The sequence below is a fragment of the Carassius carassius genome, chromosome 41 (genome assembly GCF_963082965.1).
Source record: "Carassius carassius chromosome 41, fCarCar2.1, whole genome shotgun sequence".
NCBI lineage: Eukaryota > Metazoa > Chordata > Actinopteri > Cypriniformes > Cyprinidae > Carassius > Carassius carassius.
In genome coordinates, this window is record NC_081795.1 from 1,837,930 (window position 1) to 1,858,215 (window position 20,286).

Here is a 20,286-nt window from a genome sequence, read left to right on the forward strand (position 1 = left end):
AGAGATGGGGGGGGGGGTATTCCAGAAAGGCAGGTTATGTTTAAAGGTAAGTAAGAGGATAAACTTTTGATTCCAAAAAACGCAGGTCACACTTTTTCTTAGTGTCCGTTTCCATAGTGACTCATCGCTCTAGTTGAGTATTGTTTGCGTGTTAACCAGGAACATACTCTGAGTTGACTGAACTTACTCCCGAATGTGTTTTTAGAAGCAGCATACCTCAAGGTTTTGATTCAACAGAGAGTATGTGTGACTGTAAATTAACCTTGTTTCTGGAATTCCCCCCCAGGTATCAGTCTGTGATTGTGAGATATTTGATGAGCCAAAGCTTAGTTCTGTCATTCACTTGTTACTGATGTACCGAGACATGATCATTTAAATGCATTTTTTGTATCATTTAATATCCACTGATCGATATTTCACAGCTACCAAAACTGTCAAAAATGAAGGTTTGAGAATGGAGAAAAGTCTGTTTTTTTCTCAGTATCATTGTGATTTATTCTGGATGGTTCTGAATCACTCATGTCATCAATCTCCCTTTCAGTAAAATCAATTTTTACCATGTGTCAGATTTCAGCTGCTGCACCTGGAGTTTAGAGTTTCTCTTTCATAGGATGGCATACACGTATATAGGTTTTTCAGATTTTATGAGGATTTTCCATAGAAATAATGATTTTATACTGTGCATATTTACATTATTTTCATGCAGTTTACATAGAATAATGTCTCCTGACAATAATACTGTCATCATCTGTTTTCTCCTCATTCATTACGATGATGTCTGAGATCTTCTGTAAATTGACACATTAAGCTCTGAGAAAAACTACAGGATCATTAGGGGTAAACAATTTTTTTTTACAAAATAACTAAAATACTAGAAATGAAATAAAAATAACACATCAATAAAAATCTCACACAATCAGAGATGTCAGTAAAAAATGTCCATTTTATTTGCATCATTATACAGAGCAAATGCAATTTTTATGTTGCATATATAATAATAATGCATTTATAAAAAATATATTTTGTTTCATATTTTTACAGTTTAATTTGGGTGTTTCTTTGTCAGTGTCTTAATGAGCAGACATTTAATTAAAGAATAAACAACATCAATGTAAAAATAAGTTCTGCAACAAAATCACAAATCTTGTGGCGTTTCAAAGCAAAATTAGTTTATTTGAGCTAATCTCATATCTGAGTCGCATATAATTTATTTGAAATACTGAATATGTAGGAAACTTTTGCTCTCAGAGCAATGCTTTGTAATATGAATCAGTAGAGACACTGACAGAGAGAAACTCTTTCCACACTGAGTACAGTGGTATGGTTTCTGTCCAGTGTGAACTCGCTCATGTTTTTTCAGGGTTTCAGAATCAGTGAAACTCTTGACACAGTAGGAGCACTTGTAAGGTTTCTCTCCAGTATGAACTCACTCATGTACTTTCATGTTTCCAGACTGAGTGAAACTCTTGTCACAGTAGGAGCACTTGTAAGGTTTCTCTCCACTGTGAATCCTTTGGTGATGTTTCAGACGATCAGCTGTGGCAAAGCTCTTCCCACACTCAAAACACATGTGTTCTCTCACTTCATTATGTGTTTGCTGGTGCTGTTTATAACCGGCCAGTCGTGAAAAACTCTTTCCACAGTAAGAACACACATGAGGCTTCTCATCTGAATGAACTTTCTGGTGTGCTTTTAGCCTTGATGAGGAAATAAACTTTTTACCACACTGATCACAGTTAAATGGCTTTTCTCCAGAGTGAATGCGTAGATGATAACAGAGATCCGCTGCTGCAGTAAAACTCTTCCCACACTGAGGACATGTGTATGGTTTCTCTCCAGTGTGGATCCTCATGTGCTTCTTAAGGCTTCCTTTGTGTCTGAAACTCTTTCCACACTGAGTGCATGTGAACAGCTGTTCGCCTTTGATTTTACAACATTCCTCCTCCACTTCATTCACCTCATGTCTTTGCTGTTTTAATTCCATCCAGTCTAAAATAAACAAATGATGTGGTTAAAAATCTGTGAACCTGATTTAATTGCAGAAACCAAACACAGTCATATATTAGATAAGGATCAGATCTTTGATGTGCCAAAGGTTAGTTCTCTCATTCCTTGTTTAGACAATTAAAATGTTGATATGATCAGTTAGAGGTCAACAACGAAGAACCAAGAATGGACACCAACCTGTTTGTTCCTCAGTATCTTCATGCTTTATTCTGGATGGTTTTGAAACACTCATGTCTTCTATCTCCTCTTTAACAGACTCCACCTTTACCATAGTATGTGTCATTTTCAGCAGCTTCTCCTGGTGTCTGCTCCAGTCCTGTAGGATCATGTGAATATTCCTCACCTTTTTAACACAGTTAAAGCACAAACTCCGCCCACCACAGATTCGGAAGATTTCATTGGCCGTGTCAATCATGGTGATCGCCTACACAACACTGAATCAATTCCATTAGAAACTTTAATATAGGGTTAGTTTGTGACAAAGAAACCAAATTACCACAAACTCAAAGCTTCCATCTTTGAAATGTCACCATTAGCAGATAATGCAGCAGCTGTTGCTAAACTCAGCTGATTTTACTAAATGACCTCTGTACAAAACTATAAAATAATGATGCTGCAATCTTCTCAAGTAATCCTTATACCCTGTAATTTGGCTCCAAATACCATGCTCATATTTTTTTTTATTACTCAGTACTTATTCATCAATGACATTTAATATTTTGTCCTTGTTCTTCATTTATGTATTTCAACCATCAGAAAGAGCTGTGAACTGAATCTGAACTGAGTGATTGAGTTGACCAAAAAAATTAGAAGAAAACTAGTTCAGGTAAAGAAAAAGAAAAGAAAAGAAAAAAAAAATATATATATATATAAAATCATGAAATTCAGCCTGAGGGGTAAAAGATTAAAAACACACATCAGTAGGTTATTATCATATAAATTGATGATCCTGTAGTTTGTCTGAGTCTTTTGACACACAATGAAATGATCTTAATGTGCCAATTTACAGAAGATCTCAGACATCATCATAATGAATGAGGAGAAAACAGGGAACTATTGTCTTTTCAGCAGCTCAGTTAAACATGACGACTGTGTTTCTGTCAAACTATTGTTTCACTAATTGTCAGTTACACTGTGTTGTTTGCAAAATTTAAATGCATTCAATAATTCTGCAATTACTTTGACATTACAAGTGTACAAATATTGTGTCACACCAATGAAGTACCTGAAAAACTATCAAACTAACTGGATGAATGGGTAAACTTTGCTCTTTGAGACAGCATTTGGAAAACATTGTGCTTTTTGTGCATAAAAAGCTCTTCTCACAACACACGTGATCTTTCTGGTCATTATGTATTTTAATGTGCTGTTTTAAATTGTGTTGCAGTGAAAATCTCTTTCCACAGAAAGAACATATTTGAGGCTTCTCATCTGAATGAACTTCTTATTTTGATGATGAGATAAAATCTTTACCACACTGATCAGAGCTACATGGCTGTTCTCCAGAGTGACAGAGCAGACGATATGTTAAACCTGATGTAGCAGTTAAATTCTCTGCAATAAATGTACAAATATTTGTCATGACAATTAATTAACTGAGTAAATTGATAGACTTTCCTCATTTTGCAACTTTGAAATAACATATTACATTACAGTCAGGTTTAGAATTTCAGGCCGGGAAATCTCACTCTCACCCAGGCCACACAGAAAAAAAGGGCTAAAATCATACCTCTTGGGTTACAACAGCAGTACACCATACATATAAGTACAATAAGAGTAATAATTCATACCCCTAAGTTACTAATTTGTAGGCCTACTAATTAGGGGTAAAAAGGGAACAAATCTGTGTGATTACATAGCTGTGTGATTCCACGCGCTTATATTGGATCACCCTTGTGTTACAAGAAATTAAAAGATTGTTAATCATGCTCCTTGTTCTTTCGACAGAGTTAGTGTGACACTCATGTCAATCTCCTCTTTAATAAACTAAATATTTACCATAGGCCTATGTATCAGATTTCATCTGCTGGAGTTTGTTCTAAGAATGATGTGAAAATCCCACACTTTTACTGATGAACTGTTGAGCCACCAAAAGCTTGATAAAGTTATACTCTTCAAACTGGAAGAATCTTTCAAATGTAAATGCGCTGTAAATTTTACTGTATTTCTTCCACCTACAGGAAATTCCTGGTAACACAAACATTTAGGGTTTTCATGGTTTATGAAGATTTCCATAGACAAAGTGATTCTTGCTATACTTATTTTACATTGTTTTTACTTAATTTACGCTCAACTATCAGTTGCAATGTTTTTTTTTTTAATTGTTTGTTTATTTATTTTATTTTTATTTAACACAGAGATGGGTCATTTAAAATCAGTTTAATTTAGCTGTGCTTGTTGCATTATGTGCCAATGCTGACACTTCAAAAATGAGGGTAAAAAAAGCTTGCATGCTTGTAACTCAAGACATATTAAAGATATCTGTGTAGAGACTCTTCACTTTTCTTTTGGTATATTCATTTTTAAAGTCCTATATGGTTCATTTGTTTTACTAAAATAAAACAATGCATTTCTAGTTTTCATAATATTGTTCTTCAGACTGTCCTCTTTAATAAGCATTAGCTGAATGAAAAATTATCCATATCTGGTCTTTGTCCACTGAAGATTAGTAAAATTCAACAATTTACTCAGAGATGCATTATGATCGCAATATCACAGGGATTGAAACATTTAGGGCTTTAAAAGAGATATTTAATACTTATTGAGATACAGGCGCACAATATTTCGGAAAACAATATTTTTGTCATTCTTTTTTCTTTTTCTTTTAATAGAAGTTCAATTTCTAGTCTGTGCATGTCATCTTCAGACATTCTTATTTAAAATAATGTTTTTAGCTATGCAAAGTGACCCACATTTGTTTTCTGAACACTGAAAATATAACAATTCATATCTCCAAGTGAACCATATGTTCTTAAAAGAGAATATTGAAAGAAATGTTTAAAAACTATTAATAAGTACCATTAACTACCTAAAAGATTGATATATCTTTAACACTTTTGAGATACAGGAGTGCAAACTTCATGTGGAAAAAAAACAAACATTAAGTGAACTTTTCCCAATTTTTGAAGCATCACCATTGGCATATAAGGCAGCAAGTATTGCTAAACTCAGCTGATTTTAATAGACCTACCAATATCCAAGTAAAAATAAAATAATGATGGTGCAGTCTTTATAAAGTTATGTATAAATATTCCATTTATAATTTAGATTTCAGAATTTTAGATTCAGCCTGTAATTGATCGCATCTACAAAATATTGAGTACTGAGTACATATTCATGTATAATATATAATCGGTCTGAACAAAACCGACAGACAGACTGAATGAAAATGCACATGTATGCTATTTTAATGTCAAAAATATGCAGGAATGGTTTCTCATAGTACTTTTAATAGTGAGTTTTAACCTGAGGGGTTAAATATTAAAAACACACATCAATAGGTGATTATCTTATATCCTGTGGATCACCTCAGTCTGTTGATAGACATTGAAATGATCTTGATGTGCCAATTTACAGAAGATTTCACACATCATCATAATGAATGAGGAGAAAACGGGGAACTATTGGCTTTTCAGCAGCTTAATTAAACATAATGGCCATGTTTTTTCTGCAAAACTATTGTTTCACTAATTGTCAGTTGCAACATTTTTTTTTCTTTGTTTTGCACTATTCTCATTTTAAGTGTATGCTGAAACGCTGCAATTACTTTGACAATATAAATGTACAAATATTTGTAAGTACCTAGCTGGATGAACTGATAGACTTCTTCTTGAAATGATTGTCTACTTTGGATAAACACTCTTTTCAGATCTTTCATTGTGTCTTGAAGTGGTGAAGTTTCTAAGTCACAACTTCTTGCTACTGGGGTTCCTCAAGGCTCAGTACCTGGACCGCTTCTCTTCTCCATCTACATGACATCATTAAGATCTGTCATTCAGAAGCATGGCTTATCACTGCTATGCTGAATACATTCAGCTCTACTTCTTATTCCAACCAGATGATCCGATGGTAGCTACTCACATTACAGCCTGTCTGAGTGACATTTCTAGCTGGATAAATGACCATCACCTTCAATTCAAACTTACTAAGACAGAACTGCTGTTGGTTTCCCGCTAATCCATCATCATAATGACTCTTTGTTCTGTTGAGTAATTTTTTTTGCATATTAACCAGGAACATACTCGGAGTTGAGTGAACTTTCTCCCAGATGCATTATTGGAACCAGCGTACCTTGAGTAAGCAAGGTTTGGGTTGATCGTCCAAGAGTTCAGAGTGTATGTGAGGGTAAATTAACCTTGTTTTTTGAATACCCCCTAGTTATAAATCTCTGGTATCAGATATTTGATGAGCCAAAGCTTAGTTATGTCATTTGTTTCACAGCTACCGAAACAGCCAAAATAAAAAGGATTGTCGTTGGAGAAAAGCCTGTTTGTCACCGCATTTAACACTCCATTTTTACAAGTTTACTTTTTTTTTTAAATCGCTGTCCATATAGGCAATATTGACTTGTTGCCTAAATGATTAACTTACAATCTGGTCAACATAAAGTTCTTTATTTGAAGCACAACTCTACAAGAAAGGTAACTTACTGAAAAAGTGTTGGTGCTTAAAGTGCTTCACTGAGCTGAAAATTAAACTTAAAACACCTCAAGATAAATGAAATAAAAAGAAAATCTAAATTAAGTGTTTTAAGGTCTTCAAACTGAACATCTCATGGCTCAATGTCTTCTGCAATATCCTCAATTGCAGTCACATGCCCCTCGGATGGCCAACTCCTGTAGTTTGGCCTTCTTGATCTTTGGTCTTGACTAAACCAGCTGGCCACATTCTCTCTAGCATCAAAATCTTTCAGACTTGGCACCTCTACACTGATTCTGATCAGATCTTCACTGTGTCTGAATGAAGGGATGCTCTTTATTAAGTTAATTTAGAAATCGTTTGAAGCATTTTTTGTTAAATATAAGTTTTAGGTTTTTTTTTAAGTAAAGACCAAGCTGCCAGTGGCAGAGAGTGAACCTATGTTCGATCAGTTTAGCCTTTTCAAATCATCACGAATTGTCTAAAATAAAATCTATGTTGGAATAAAAGAATTTTCGTACCAGATCGATTGCCTCTTGTTCTATATTATATTATAAAAGATCACTCTAAATTGTAAATTAGACAAATGCATTTTCTGTAAAGTTGCTTTAAAACAATGTCAAGTCAAGTCACCTTTATTTTTTATAGCGCTTTAAACAAAATACATTTTGTCAAAGCAACTGATCAACATTCATTAGGAAAACAGTGTGTCGATGCAAAATGAGAGTTAAAGGCAGTTCATCATTGAATTCAGTGATGTCATCTCTGTTCAGTTTAATTAGTATTGGAATTGTGTATTATAAAAAACGCTACACAAATACATTTGAATTGAATTATGCTAACCCAAAGATACAATATAGAAGAGTTAAAAATAAATACAATCTCGCTGCTCAAACTGTGTATAACATATACATTTTTTTAATATTTCTTTACTCCTTTCCATTTTGAATTTGCTTGTACTTTTTATTTCAATATGTATGTTTAATATAAAAAATACTTTTCATACTTAAGTACAATAAATATCACACACTTTAAAACTTTTACTCAAGTAATATTCTAAATTGTAACTTTCACTTCTACGAAAGTCATTTTCTGAAAGATATCTGTACTTTTATTTGACTGTGGCTTTTATGTACTTCGTCCACTGAATATTTCTGAATCCGAACTGATTCATATTAAACTGAATCCGTTTAGTCTTTTGTTGGCAGGTGATCATGTAATTGAGTTAACCAATACAATATACAGTGGAAAAAAACTAACAAAATAAACCAAAACATTATATATAATGTATAATAAATAATTGGTCTGAACAAAACTAGCAGACATGCTGAATGAAAATGCTAAATTATGCTATTTCATTGTAAAAAAAAAACAAGACAAGTGCAAGAATGGTTTCTGTAGCCTTTAATAGTGTTTGTAATAATGAACTTTAACTTTAGGGGTAAAAGATTAAAAGCACATATCAATAGGGAACTATTGTCTTTTCAGCAGCTCAGTTAAACATGACAGTTGTGTTGTTTCTGTCAGGCTATTAATTCACTACCTGTCAGTTACATTGTTTTGTCTTTGTTGTTTTGCACTATTCTAATTGTAATTGCTTTTACAATATGAATGTATAAATATTTGTCATGCCAATAAAGCACCTGGGAATAACTCATATGATACGCTACAGAGTTTTTTTGTTTAAAACTCCACACCGAGTACAGTGATATGGTTTCCCTCCAGTGTGAACTCGCTCATGTACTTTCAGGCTTCCAGACTGAATGAAACTCTTGTCACAGTAGGAGCACTTGTAAGGTTTCTCTCCAGTGTGAATCCTTTGGTGCTGTTTCAGATGATCAGTTCTAGTAAAGTCTAGTCTTCCCACACTCAAAACACATGTGATTTCTCACTTCAGAATGTGTTTTCTGGTGCCGTTTGCAAACGTCCAGTCGTGAAAAACTCTTTCCACAGAAAGAACACAAGTGAGGCTTTTCTCCAGAGTGAATGTGCAGATGAACACTGAGACCTGTTGTAGTGGCAAAACTCTTTCCACACTGAGTACAGTGATACGGCTTCTCTCCAGTATGAACTCGCTCATGGGTTTTCATGTGTGCAGGCTGAGTAAAACTCTTGTCACAATATGAACACTTGTAAGGTTTTTCTCCAGTATGAATTCTTTGGTGCTGTTTAAGATGTACACTTGTAGTAAAGCTCTTTCCACACTCAAAACACATGTGTTCTCTCACTTCATTATGTGTTTTCTGGTGCTTTTTATAACTGTCCAGCCGTGAATAACTCTTTCCACAGAAAGAACACACATGAGGCTTCTCATCTGAATGAAATTTCTGGTGTGATTTTAGACTTGATGATGAAATAAACTTTTTACCACACTGATCACAGTTAAAAGGATTTTCTCGAGAGTGAATGCGCAGATGATAATGGAGATTTTGTGCTGCAGTAAAACTCTTTCCACACTGTGAGCAAGTGTATGGTTTCTCTCCAGTGTGGATCCTTGTGTGTGTCTTATGGGTTTCTTTGCGTTTGAAACTCTTTCCACAATGAGAGCAAGTGTATGGTTTCTCTCCAGTGTGGATCCTTGTGTGTGTCTTAAGGTTTTCTTTGCGTTTGAAACTCTTTCCACACTGAGAGCAAGTGTATGGTGTCTCTCCAGTGTGGATCCTCATGTGCGTATTAAGGTTTCCTTTGTGTCTGAAACTCTTTCCACACTGTGAGCAGGTGTGAAGTTGTTTGTATTTTTGTCTTGAAGTTTTGATTTTACAATGTTCCTCCTCCACTTCATTCATCTAATGTCTTTGCTGTTTTACTTCCATCCAGACTAAAATAAACAAAAGATTTGGTTAAAATCAGTTAAAGTGAACACGATTTAATAGCAGAAAACAAAAGAGGTCACATATTTATCTGTATCAAGTATCAGATCTTTGATGTGTCAAAGGTTAGTTCTGTCATTCCTTGTTATTAAAATTAAAACGTGCATATGATCAGTTAGATGATCATTTATAATTCCTATTGCTCATTACTTCAGAGCCACTATGTCTTTGTAACAGAAGTTTTAATGTCTGTCAGCAGTCAACAATGAAGAATCAAGAATGGACACAAACCTGTTTGTTCCTCAGTATCTTCATGTTTTATTCTGGATAGTTTTGGATGCCTCATTTCGTCAACCTCCTCTTCAACTTCTGCTCCAGTCCTGTAGGATCATGTGAATATTCCTCACCTTTTTAACACAAGCACAAACTCCGCCCACCACAGATTCTGAAGATTTCATTGGTTGTTTCAATCCCAGTGATCATCACAACACAGAAATCATTAGGATAGGGTTAGTTTGTGGCAAAGCAACCAAAATTCCCCAACTTGAATTTTTGATTTTGTCCATCTTTGAAGTGTCCCATTGGCATATAAAGTCAGCTGATTTCACTAAATGACCTACACATTTCTGTTCAAAAATATAATAATGACACTGCAGTCTTTCTCAATTACTTAGTTTTTTGGTTTCAAATCTCTCCAAATCCTCTACAGAATTGATTGATTACTCAGTACATATTAATCCATGACATTTAATATTTTGTCTTCTGTCTTCATTTATGTATTTTTCTCACCTGGATGGAAGAGCTGTGAACTGAATCCATGAAGTCTACATGTTGGCAGGTGACTCAGCGATTGAGTTGAAGTTTGAACTCATGTATCTCACTAGGCACGTTATTAAATACATCTCAATAACCTTTCAGGTGTATAATGGTTCCTATTAATGGTTAATGGTTCTTCACATCATCATAATGAATGAGCTTTTCAACAGCTCAGATGGCCGTGTTTTGGTCAGACTATTGTTTCACTAATTGTCAGTTACACCCCTGATAGCACATATACAACACAGGTGTATATTTGACATCTGCATTTACATCTGCAAGACATATATTTTAGGATGCTTGCTCATCTGCAATAGGCCCTATGTCTATCCCCTCTCCCTTGTTTAAATGTCAAATTTAAAAGGTTAATTACTTAAATCCCAGTGTTATTTTATGGTATTCATGTAAGCATTCGTCATAAGTGAATATTAAAAAAGGCAAGCAAATACAGAATGTAACCCATAAAAAATAGATAATAATGTTTATAAACACAAGAAAACTCATTGCATTCAGTGAAACTCTTAAGTCTATTCATTGAATGGCGATCATGGAGTTTGATAGCTTATTCATTCAACTTTGCGAGTGTCTGTTTCTCAACGTGGTACGAAAGATATAAAGGCCTACACAAGCTCCCTACTGCGTGCTAATATTGTGTTATGCTGTAGGTTCTGAGCTCTTTCAGCGAACTGAATTTTGATGCACTGCTATAATAAAATTATTTTACAAGTTCATCTGCCCTGTCCTTGTTTGTTATATTTGTTTATTTTTGGTAGCTGAGAGTTGCACAGCGCTGGTCACTGTCACCTATATCTGGTCACTTTTTACCCAGTTGTCCATTAATCTATTTGTGCAACGATTTGAAGAACAATTAAGAAGTATTTTATATATTCACTTATATTATTCGAAAAGAGATACGAATAATACGTTACTGTCGTGGATATTGCAAATCATAGCAACCATAGCGTCTGGAAATTACGCTATTAATTCAATCTATTCCCAAAGATTGTGCACCTGTATCTCAAGTAAGTATGATTAAGTTAACCAATAAAATCAGCAGTGGAAAAAACAAACAAAACATCAGTGTTGTGCCAGTTCATACTTAAAAAGAACTAGCTCAAAGTTCAGTTCACACAGATGATAATGAACTAGTTCATGTTCATAGTTCTTTTTTTTTTTTTAAAAGTTCACATATCTAAAAACGGTTCGCTTTTTTTAATGGCTACAACAGTATACAGTAGTATGCCTACATAGCCTACTCTCTGTTTGTACAAATTTCTGCACATTAATTTAATTCTGAATTTTGCACACAGAAAGGCATTTGTTCAAATCAAGTTCACGGATAATTGTGCGTGCATTTATTAGCCTAATCATTATGATACTAAAATCCTAACAAATAGGCTATGCTATGTACAAAAAATCAGATGAGCCCATAATATGAACGGTTAAGCATTTTCCTCCCATAGAAAACCATTATAAGAACGCTTAATGTGGCTTAATGCAGATTAGAATGTCCCCTTATTATGTCGAAATAACGAGATATCGATACTAGGCTACTGTGTCCACCGTGGTCTCCTTTTTGATCAGTGGAAACGATTTTTGCTTGTTTGGGATCTGACTGTCCAGCGTATTTGAAAAAGTTAAGCAAACTTTCCTGTCTTTTTGACCTTTTTCCCCTGCGTGAAACGATCGAGGCTAACAGCAATCTCAACTAGTACAACAAGCGCGCAAGTCATGTGTCACAAACATTGAACACTACACAAACAGTAATTTTTTTTTTCATTCAGGCAATTAATTTTAGTAGCACATCAAGTGCCGGATCCAATGTCGGAGGTGACGGAACATGTTCCGGCTCAAATTAAGCCCTGGTAAAACCTGACTTTTCAAATGAGCGTGAACGTGAACTGTGCGTGCTGTTCATTCCTGCCAGAGTGAGCACCGCTGTCGTTCACGTTCATTGTATGAAAAGTGATTCGTTCAGTTCATCGTTCGGCGAAAATATGAACGCGTTCATGCACAACACTGCAAAACATTATATATAGTGTATAATTGGTCTGAACAAAACTTGCAGACATGCTGAATAAAAATGCTAATTTATGCTATTTCAATGTAAAAAATATGACAAGTGCAAGAATGGTCTATGTAGCCTTTAATAGTGTTTGTAATAATGAACTTTAACTTTAGGGTTAAAAGATTAAAAACACACATCAGTAGGTGATTATCACATCAAGTGTCGATCCTGTAGTTTGTCTCGGTCTGTTGAAACAAAATGAAATAGGCTTAATTTGCCAATTTACAGAAGATCTCAGACATTATCATAATGAATGAGGAAAAAAAAGGGAACTATTGTCTTTTCAGCAGCTCAGTTAAACATGACGACTGTGTTGTTTCTGTCAGACTGTGAATTCACTAATTGTCAGTTACATTGTTTTGTCTTTGTTGTTTTGCACTAATCTCATTGTAATTGCTTTTACAATATGAATGTATAAATATTTGTCATGCCAATAAAGCACCTGGAAACTAACTCGTATGATACACTACAGAGTTTTTATGTTTAAAACTCCACACTGAGTACAGTGATATGGTTTCCCTCCAGTGTGAACTCGCTCATGTACTTTCAGGCTTCCAGACTGAATGAAACTCTTGTCACAGTAGGAGCACTTGTAAGGTTTCTCTCCAGTGTGAATCCTTTGGTGCTGTTTCAGATGATCAGTTCTAGTAAAGCTCTTCCCACACTCAAAACACATGTGGTCTCTCACTTCATAATGTGTTTTCTGGTGCAGTTTATAACTGTCTAGCCGTGAATAACTCTTTCCACAGAAAGAACACACATGAGGCTTCTCATCTGAATGAACTATCAAGTGTGTTTTTAGCCTTGATAATGAAATAAACTTTTTACCACACTGATCACAGTTAAATGGCTTTTCTCCAGAGTGAATGCGCAGATGATAACAGAGACTTCGTGCTGCAGTAAAACTCTTTCCACACTGAGGGCATGTGTATGGTTTCTCTCCAGTGTGGATTCTCATGTGATTCTTAAGGTTTTCTTTGCGTTTGAAACTCTTTCCACACTGAGAGCAGGTGTATTGTTTCTCTCCAGTGTGGATTATTATGTGCCTATTAAGGCTTCCTTTGTGTATGAAACTCTTTCCACACTGAGGGCATGTGTGTGGTTTCTCTCCAGTGTGGATCCTCATGTGCGTCTTAACGTTTCCTTTACGTTTGAAACTCTTTCCACACTGAGAGCAGGTGTGAAGCGGTTTGTCTTTTTGTCTTGAAGTTTTGACTTTACAGCGTTCCTCCTCCACTTCATTCCCCTCATGTCTTTGCTGTTTTACTTCCATCCAGACTAAAATAAAAAAAATGATGTGGTTAAAATCAGTTAAATGAACACAATTTAATAGCAGAAACCAAAAAACAAAACAAAAAATCAAATTTTTATCTTTGATGTGTCAAAGGTTAATTCTGTCATTTCTTGTTAATAAAATTAAAATGTGCATATGATCAGTTAGATGATCATTTATAATTCATTGCTAATTATTTCCCAGCCACTAATCTTTTTAACAGAAGCTTTAATGTTTCTCAGCAGTCAACAATGAAGAATCAAGAATGGACACAAACCTGTTGTATCTTCATGTTTTATTCTGGATGGTTCTTGATCATTCATGTCGTCAACCTCCTCTTCAGCTTCTGCTCCAGTCCTGTAGGATCATGTGAATGTTCCTCACCTTTTTAACACAAGCACAAACTCCACCCACCACAGATTCTGAAGATTTCATTGTTCGTGTCAATCACAGTCATCGTCTACACAACACTGAAACCAATCCAGTACAAACCTGTGATCTTAGTATAGTTAAATTTTTTGTGTCAAATCAAGCAAATTTCTGAAACTTCCCCCAACTAAAAGTTTTGGTTTTCTTCATATTTTTAATGAAGAAAGCCAAACATAAGTAGTGTAAAATACCAGATATTTAATGTCATGGATAATTACAGAGTAAATCATTATTTTAGAGGTGAGTAAAAAAGAAAATTTTTAAGTGAAATTTGGGGCCAAATTACAGGATAAAAAATGACTTTGGAAAGATGAAAGATGTTTTATTCTATTAGTACAATCGGTTGAATTCAGCAATAGTTGTTGCATTGTGACAGTTCAAGTATGGGGAAAACACTTTTTATGTTTTTTTTTTCTTTTTCTGAAGTTTGCACTCTTGTATCTCATTAGGTATTAAAATATCTTAATAACCTTCTAGCTGGTTAATGTTTCTTATTAATGGTTCTTAACAAACATTTATTTGAATATTATCATGTTTAAGGTCTTATATATGTTTCAATTCCAGAGTAATGGATATGTGCAATTGTTCCATTTTCAGTTTTCAGAAACCAAATGTGGGTCCCTTTGCAATAACTTTTTATTTTTTAAGAGTAATGTCTGAAGAAGATATAATGTTGAAACTAAAAAAACTGCATTTAATATACCTGTCTGAATGCCATGTCACCAAAATTTGATTTTCCCAAAGATTGTGTGCCTGTGTCTCAATTATTCAAGATCTAAATATGATTTTCTTGACTTAATTTCCTTAATTCCTCATTTTAAAGCCCTAAATGTTTCAATCCCAGGGATATGATGATCGTAATGTGCCTATATGAGTAAATTGTTGAAATTTACTCATTTTAAAACAGATTAAAGAAGACTGTCTGAGGAACAAATAATCTTGAAACTAGAAGTTCATCTTTCACGTTTACTCCACTACAATTCCTAATTAAATTACAAAGCCGATTCGGAAGAACACAGACTGCAAGAAAGCAGGTTTTATGAATTATTAGTGGTTAATGACTACTAAATAAACAACCAATCATTTTCCACTCAAGTTGAGGCTTGGGTGTGTGATAAATAGCCTATTATTGTAACTGTTGTTTTAATAATGTGTGATCTGACATTATTGAGTATATCACAAAATTCAGACAAAAACACAAAGTGCACACACTACCTGATTTAATATATTAAAACACATTTAAAATGATCAAAATTAAAGGCATTCTAAATTGGTTGCAAAATGCCTCTATATGTCTTTTATGTCTATACCATTTGACATGGTTATTATTAAACTAAAAGTGTTTTTTCTCCAGATATCAGCAATGTAATATTGTGTGAATGACTGTGTGAATACATCTAAATGCCACTTCAGATGCAGATCCCAGAAAGGTTTTCTTATGTTGGAATGTTATGTTGGAGTTTTTATACCAGATCAAGTGGCTCTTATTCTTTATTATATTATAAAAGATCACTCTAAATTGTAATGTAGACACATGCATTTTCTGTGAAGTTGCTTTGAAACAATGTGTATTGTAAAAAGCGCTAAACAAATAAATTTTAATTGAATTATGCTAACCCAAAGATACAAAGAGTTAAAAAGGAATGCAATCTCGCTGCTCAAACTGTGTATAAAATTTTTTTTCATTTACTCCTTTTCCATTTTGCATTTACTTGTACTTTTACTTTCAATATTTATGTTTAATAAAAAAAATACTTTTTTATACTTAAGTACAATAAATATTACATACTTTAAAACTTTTACTCAAGTAATATTCTAAACGGGGACTTCAACCAGAGACAGTTTATAAGAGACATGCCACTTCCTCAATCCTCAATACAACTATATAAGGAAAACCCGTAACGGCAAAGATGGTGGTTGTGTGCACATGTCCCACCCTCCCGCTGGAAAGCCAATCATCTGCTTTTAACAATCAAGCCAGGAAATATTTAAGCCTATCGTCTGGTTCCACTGACGTATGCGCACAGTTGAGGAACCCTTGCGCATGCGTAAAGGTATAACCTGTGGGGAAAAAGGCGTTTTAAACCTTATTTTGGGGCAAAGTCATCAAAATTTTTCAGCGATTTTTTGTCATATTTTACTGTTGTTTCTAAACATGTAGTTTTTATGTCCCGGTGACCAGTGAAAGTGCAGTTCTGACTCTATGCCCATTCATTTAGCTTGTCCAGTTATTCTGAAATAGCTGCCCGGAGGCGTTGCCAAGATGGCGGCCGAGTGGCATGACTTGCCTGAAAGGACTTTGCTTCAACTTCTACCAAAGTCGTTTTCTGATAAGATATCTGTACTTTTACTTGAGTGTGGCTTTAAAGTACTTCTTCCACTGTGTATTTCTTTCATTAGAAAGAGATTTGAACTGAATCCATAAAGTCTTTTGTTGGCCAGTGACTGTGTGATTGAGTTAACCAATAAAATCAGCAGTGGACAAAACTAACAAAAACAAAACATTATATATAGTGTATAATTGGTCTGAACAAAACTAGCAGACATGCTGAATAAGAATGCTAATTTGTGCTATTTCAATGTCAAAAACATGACAAGTACAAGAATGTTTTCTGTAGCCTTTAATAGTGTTTGTAATAATGAACTTTAACTTTAGGGGTAAAAGATTAAAAACACACATCAGTAGGTGATTATCACATAAAGTGTCGATCCTGTAGTTTGTCTGAGTCTGTTGACACACAATGAAATGATCTTAATGTGCCAATTTACAGAAGATCTCAGACATCATCATAATGAATGAGGAGAAAACAGGGAACTATTGTCTTTTCAGCAGCTCAGTTAAACTGTTTTGTTGTTTTGCACTAATCTCATTGTATTTGCTTTGACAATATAAACGTACAAATATTTATCATGCCAATAAAGCACCTGGAAACTAACTAGCTGGATGAATAGATAAACGTTGCTCATAATGACGACTTCAGACAAATCTTTTTCATATCATACACTACAGAGTTTGAATGTTTGAAACTCTTTCCACACGGAGTACGGTGATATGGTTTCTCTCCAGTATGAACTCGCTCATGTACTTTCAAGTGTTCAGACCGATTGAAACTCTTGTCACAATATGAACACGTGTAAGGTTTCTCTCCAGAATGTATCCTTTGGTGTCGTTTCAGATGATCAGTTCTAGTAAAGCTCTTCCCACACTCAAAACACATGTGATCTCTCACTTCATTATGTGTTTTCTGGTGCTGTTTATAACTGACCAGTCGTGAAAAACTCTTTCCACAGTAAGAACACACATGAGGCTTCTCATCTGAATGAACTATCAGGTGTGCTTTTAGCCTTGATGATGAAATAAACTTTTTACCACACTGATCACAGTTAAAAGGCTTTTCTCCAGAGTGAATGCGCAGATGATAACAGAGACCTGATGCTGCAGTAAAACTCTTTCCACACTGAGGGCAAGTGTATGGTTTCTCTCCAGTGTGGATCCTCATGTGCTTCTTAATGTTTCCTTTTTCTCTGAAACTATTTCCACACTGTGAGCAGGTGTGAAGCTGTTTGGCTTTTTTTCTCGAAGTTTTGATTTTACAACGTTCATTCACCTCATGCCTTTGCGGTTTTACTTCCATCCAGTCTGAAAATAAACAAATTATGTAGTTAAAAATCAATTAAAGTGAACATAATTTAAAAGCAGACACCAAAAGAGGTCACTGCATCTTTTTTAGAAGAAGCTTTAATGCTTGTCATCAGTCAACAATGAAGAATGAAGAATAGACTCAAACCTGTTTGTTCCTCACTATCTTCATGTTTTATTCTGGATGGTTCTGGATCATTCATGTCGTCAACCTCCTCTTCAACTTCTGCTCCAGTAGGATCATGTCAATGTTCCTCACCCAGTGCTTCCCAAACATGTCTTAGAGGCCTCCCTGTCCTGCACATTTAGTATGTATCCCTAATCAAACTCACTCAATTTAGTTCTTGCGATCTTCTAGTAACAAGCTGATGAGTGTAATCAGGCATGTTAGATAAGGGAGACATACAAAAGGTGCAGGGCAGGGAGGAGTCTAGGACAGGTTTGGGAAGCACTGTAATGTCCTCACCTTTTTAACACAGTTAAAGCACAAACTCCGCCCACCACAGATTCTAAAGATTTCATTGGTCTACACCAGTGGTTCTCAATTCCAGTCCTGGGAACCCCCTGCTCTACACATTTTGCATGTCTCCCTTATTTATGACACACCTGATTGAGATCATCAGCTTGTTTGGGGAAAGAGCCATTAACTGAACCAATGAGCTGATGATCTCAATACTAAAACTAAGTCGACACCAATAGCATTGTGCCACAATCACACCAACCAAAACGATACACTTATTTATTTTACTTATGCATGTCAACTACGTATATATCACCTTTACGATGATGAAGGGTTTGCCTTACACACCAAATATATAAAAAAAAAGAACAGGAGCTTCCTCAAGTAAGCTAAAAAGGGGTACAGATTGACAAAAAAGGCAACAGACATTGACACGTATGGTTATTCAGACAATCTCAGACTGATAACACGAACATTTTAAATACCTCCATCTGATGCACTGCCAGTTCTTGCATTTATTTGCACTGATTGAAAGAAAAAAAATTATATTCTATAGACCAGGGGCCTGTACCATGATGTTAGCTGAACAAATTCAGAGCTACAGGATTAGTTTTGAGTTGACAAAATCAAACCTCTCCAATCCAGCTTTGTTGGTACCATGATGCTAATCATCAACTTTCTTTGTCAACTCAGGCTTTGATCCTGAGTTTGTGGAGCAAGTTTTATTTACTTCTCGCGAGAGACCCAGCGAGATTCAAAACTAAAGATTTTGCAAAACGTTAAGAGATTGAAGAATATGACAAAATTAAACGACATATGAAAAATTAAGGATGACAAGTAAAATTAATTATCTGTCTCTATCAATGCAGTGATAAGTGCAACTTGTTAATTAAGATTATACATTCGAAAATATATAGGGATAGAGGCTCGAACAGCAGTTCAGTCAGTGTACTGTTTGAGTACATGCATTACTCGGGGATATTGGTTTGTTTGAACTCAGAGGGAGTGTCAGCCACATTAAACAAGTTAACAGCTTAAGTCATTTGTGGATTAATGCGTATTGGAGACGCGAACCATTTAAAACGATTCAGTTCGATTTGGTGAACTGGTTCAAAAAGATCCGGTTACATCGAGTGAATCGTTTGCGAACTGGATATCACAAACTGCTTTGAACTCTCTCACAACAGACACGGAAGAGAAGACAATGCTGAATAAATTTGTAGTTGTTGTTATTTTTGGACCAAAATGTATTTTCGATGCTTCAAAAAATTCTAACTGACCCTCTGATGTCACATGGACTACTTTGATGATGTTTTTCTTACCTTTCTGGACATGGACAGTATACCGTACACACAGCTTCAATGGAGGGACTGAGAGCTCTCGGACTAAATCTAAATTATCTTAAACTGTGTTCCGAAGATGAACAGAGGTCTTATGGGTTTGGAACGACATGAGGGTGAGTTATTAATAACATAATTATGATTTTTCGATGAACTAACCCTTTAATTTGGAGCAAGATAAACTGGGGGAGTGACTTTGTGTCAGATATGTGTCACTTCTCTCACATCTGATTGGTCCAACTTCAGTTTGAGATCTCTAACCCATCTTTATCCAATGCGACTTACAATTGCTGCATATGTCAGAGGTCGCATGTCTCTGGAGCAACTAGGGGTTAAGTGTCTTGCTCAGGGACATACTGGTGTCTCACAGTGGATGAGAGGTCTTATCATGGAATCTCTTCCTTTTCTTTTGCCAACTGTGTTCCTTGCTAAACTGAGGTGCAACATCTATTTGTGTTGCTATCAGTGTTGCCTCAGACAGGAGTGACTCCCATCCATCTCTAAGAGCCAGCATCTCTTTTGTTAAGGCATTGATATTGGATGCCTCTGTGTCAATTGAGATTTTTCCAGACTGGATAACCACATTCCTGTCATCAATGCACTGCAGTACTTTGAGCCAGACAGTGAGTAGGACATCTGGCCTCGCTGGTGAGACTACATGTCGTGAGTATACTGTCAAGGGCCTCAATGACAGAAGGAAGGTGTAATTTTTTTTTTGTAATAAGAGAAAGGCACACATGGGAGGCAATCCAGCGCATTAGAAGATTTGCTGTAAGTTACCCAGTCTCTCTCACCTTTTCCCTCC

General features: G+C 35.3%; 3 protein-coding genes across 6 annotated transcripts; all 3 read right to left on the reverse strand.

The window, feature by feature from the left end:
• Window positions 1-1,219: 1,219 nt before the first annotated feature.
• On the reverse strand, window positions 1,220-18,154 carry LOC132123377 (gastrula zinc finger protein XlCGF8.2DB-like). 4 transcript variants are annotated; one of them, XM_059533960.1, is made up of 3 exons: window positions 18,014-18,092; window positions 13,890-13,969; window positions 1,220-1,989 (listed from the first exon to the last, which is right to left on the reverse strand). In XM_059533960.1, the coding sequence occupies exons 2-3, from the start codon at window positions 13,933-13,935 to the stop codon at window positions 1,427-1,429; spliced, it is 609 nt and encodes a 202-aa protein (XP_059389943.1). In that variant the 5' UTR covers window positions 13,936-13,969; window positions 18,014-18,092; the 3' UTR covers window positions 1,220-1,426. The 4 variants fall into 4 exon arrangements, with proteins under 4 accessions (XP_059389943.1, XP_059389942.1, XP_059389941.1 ...); XM_059533959.1 differs by lacking the exon at window positions 1,220-1,989 and adding an exon at window positions 12,403-13,617 and having other exon boundaries at window positions 18,014-18,154; XM_059533958.1 differs by lacking the exons at window positions 1,220-1,989; window positions 13,890-13,969; window positions 18,014-18,092 and adding exons at window positions 12,403-13,605; window positions 17,824-17,911.
• LOC132123375 (gastrula zinc finger protein XlCGF7.1-like) lies at window positions 8,490-10,236 on the reverse strand. Its single transcript, XM_059533956.1, has 2 exons — window positions 9,747-10,236; window positions 8,490-9,463 (listed from the first exon to the last, which is right to left on the reverse strand). The coding sequence occupies exon 2, from the start codon at window positions 9,429-9,431 to the stop codon at window positions 8,490-8,492; it is 942 nt and encodes a 313-aa protein (XP_059389939.1). The 5' UTR covers window positions 9,432-9,463; window positions 9,747-10,236.
• On the reverse strand, window positions 16,931-17,676 carry LOC132122981 (gastrula zinc finger protein XlCGF7.1-like). Its single transcript, XM_059533519.1, has one exon. The coding sequence runs from the start codon at window positions 17,674-17,676 to the stop codon at window positions 17,005-17,007; it is 672 nt and encodes a 223-aa protein (XP_059389502.1). The 3' UTR covers window positions 16,931-17,004.
• Window positions 18,155-20,286: the final 2,132 nt, after the last annotated feature.

Excerpts from the sequence above, each read along its gene's own strand:
- LOC132123377 (XM_059533957.1), bottom strand. The coding sequence starts at position 17,884 with ATGAATGATCCAGAACCATCCAGAATAAAACATGAAGATAGTGAGGAA. Across the intron at positions 13,618-17,829 it reads AGATAGTGAGGAACAAACAG|TCTGGATGGAAGTAAAACAG; the intron begins GTTTGAGTCTAT and ends TTTTTATTTTAG.
- LOC132123375 (XM_059533956.1), bottom strand. The coding sequence starts at position 9,431 with ATGAATGAAGTGGAGGAGGAACATTGTAAAATCAAAACTTCAAGACAA.
- LOC132122981 (XM_059533519.1), bottom strand. The coding sequence starts at position 17,676 with ATGGAAGTAAAACCGCAAAGGCATGAGGTGAATGAACGTTGTAAAATC.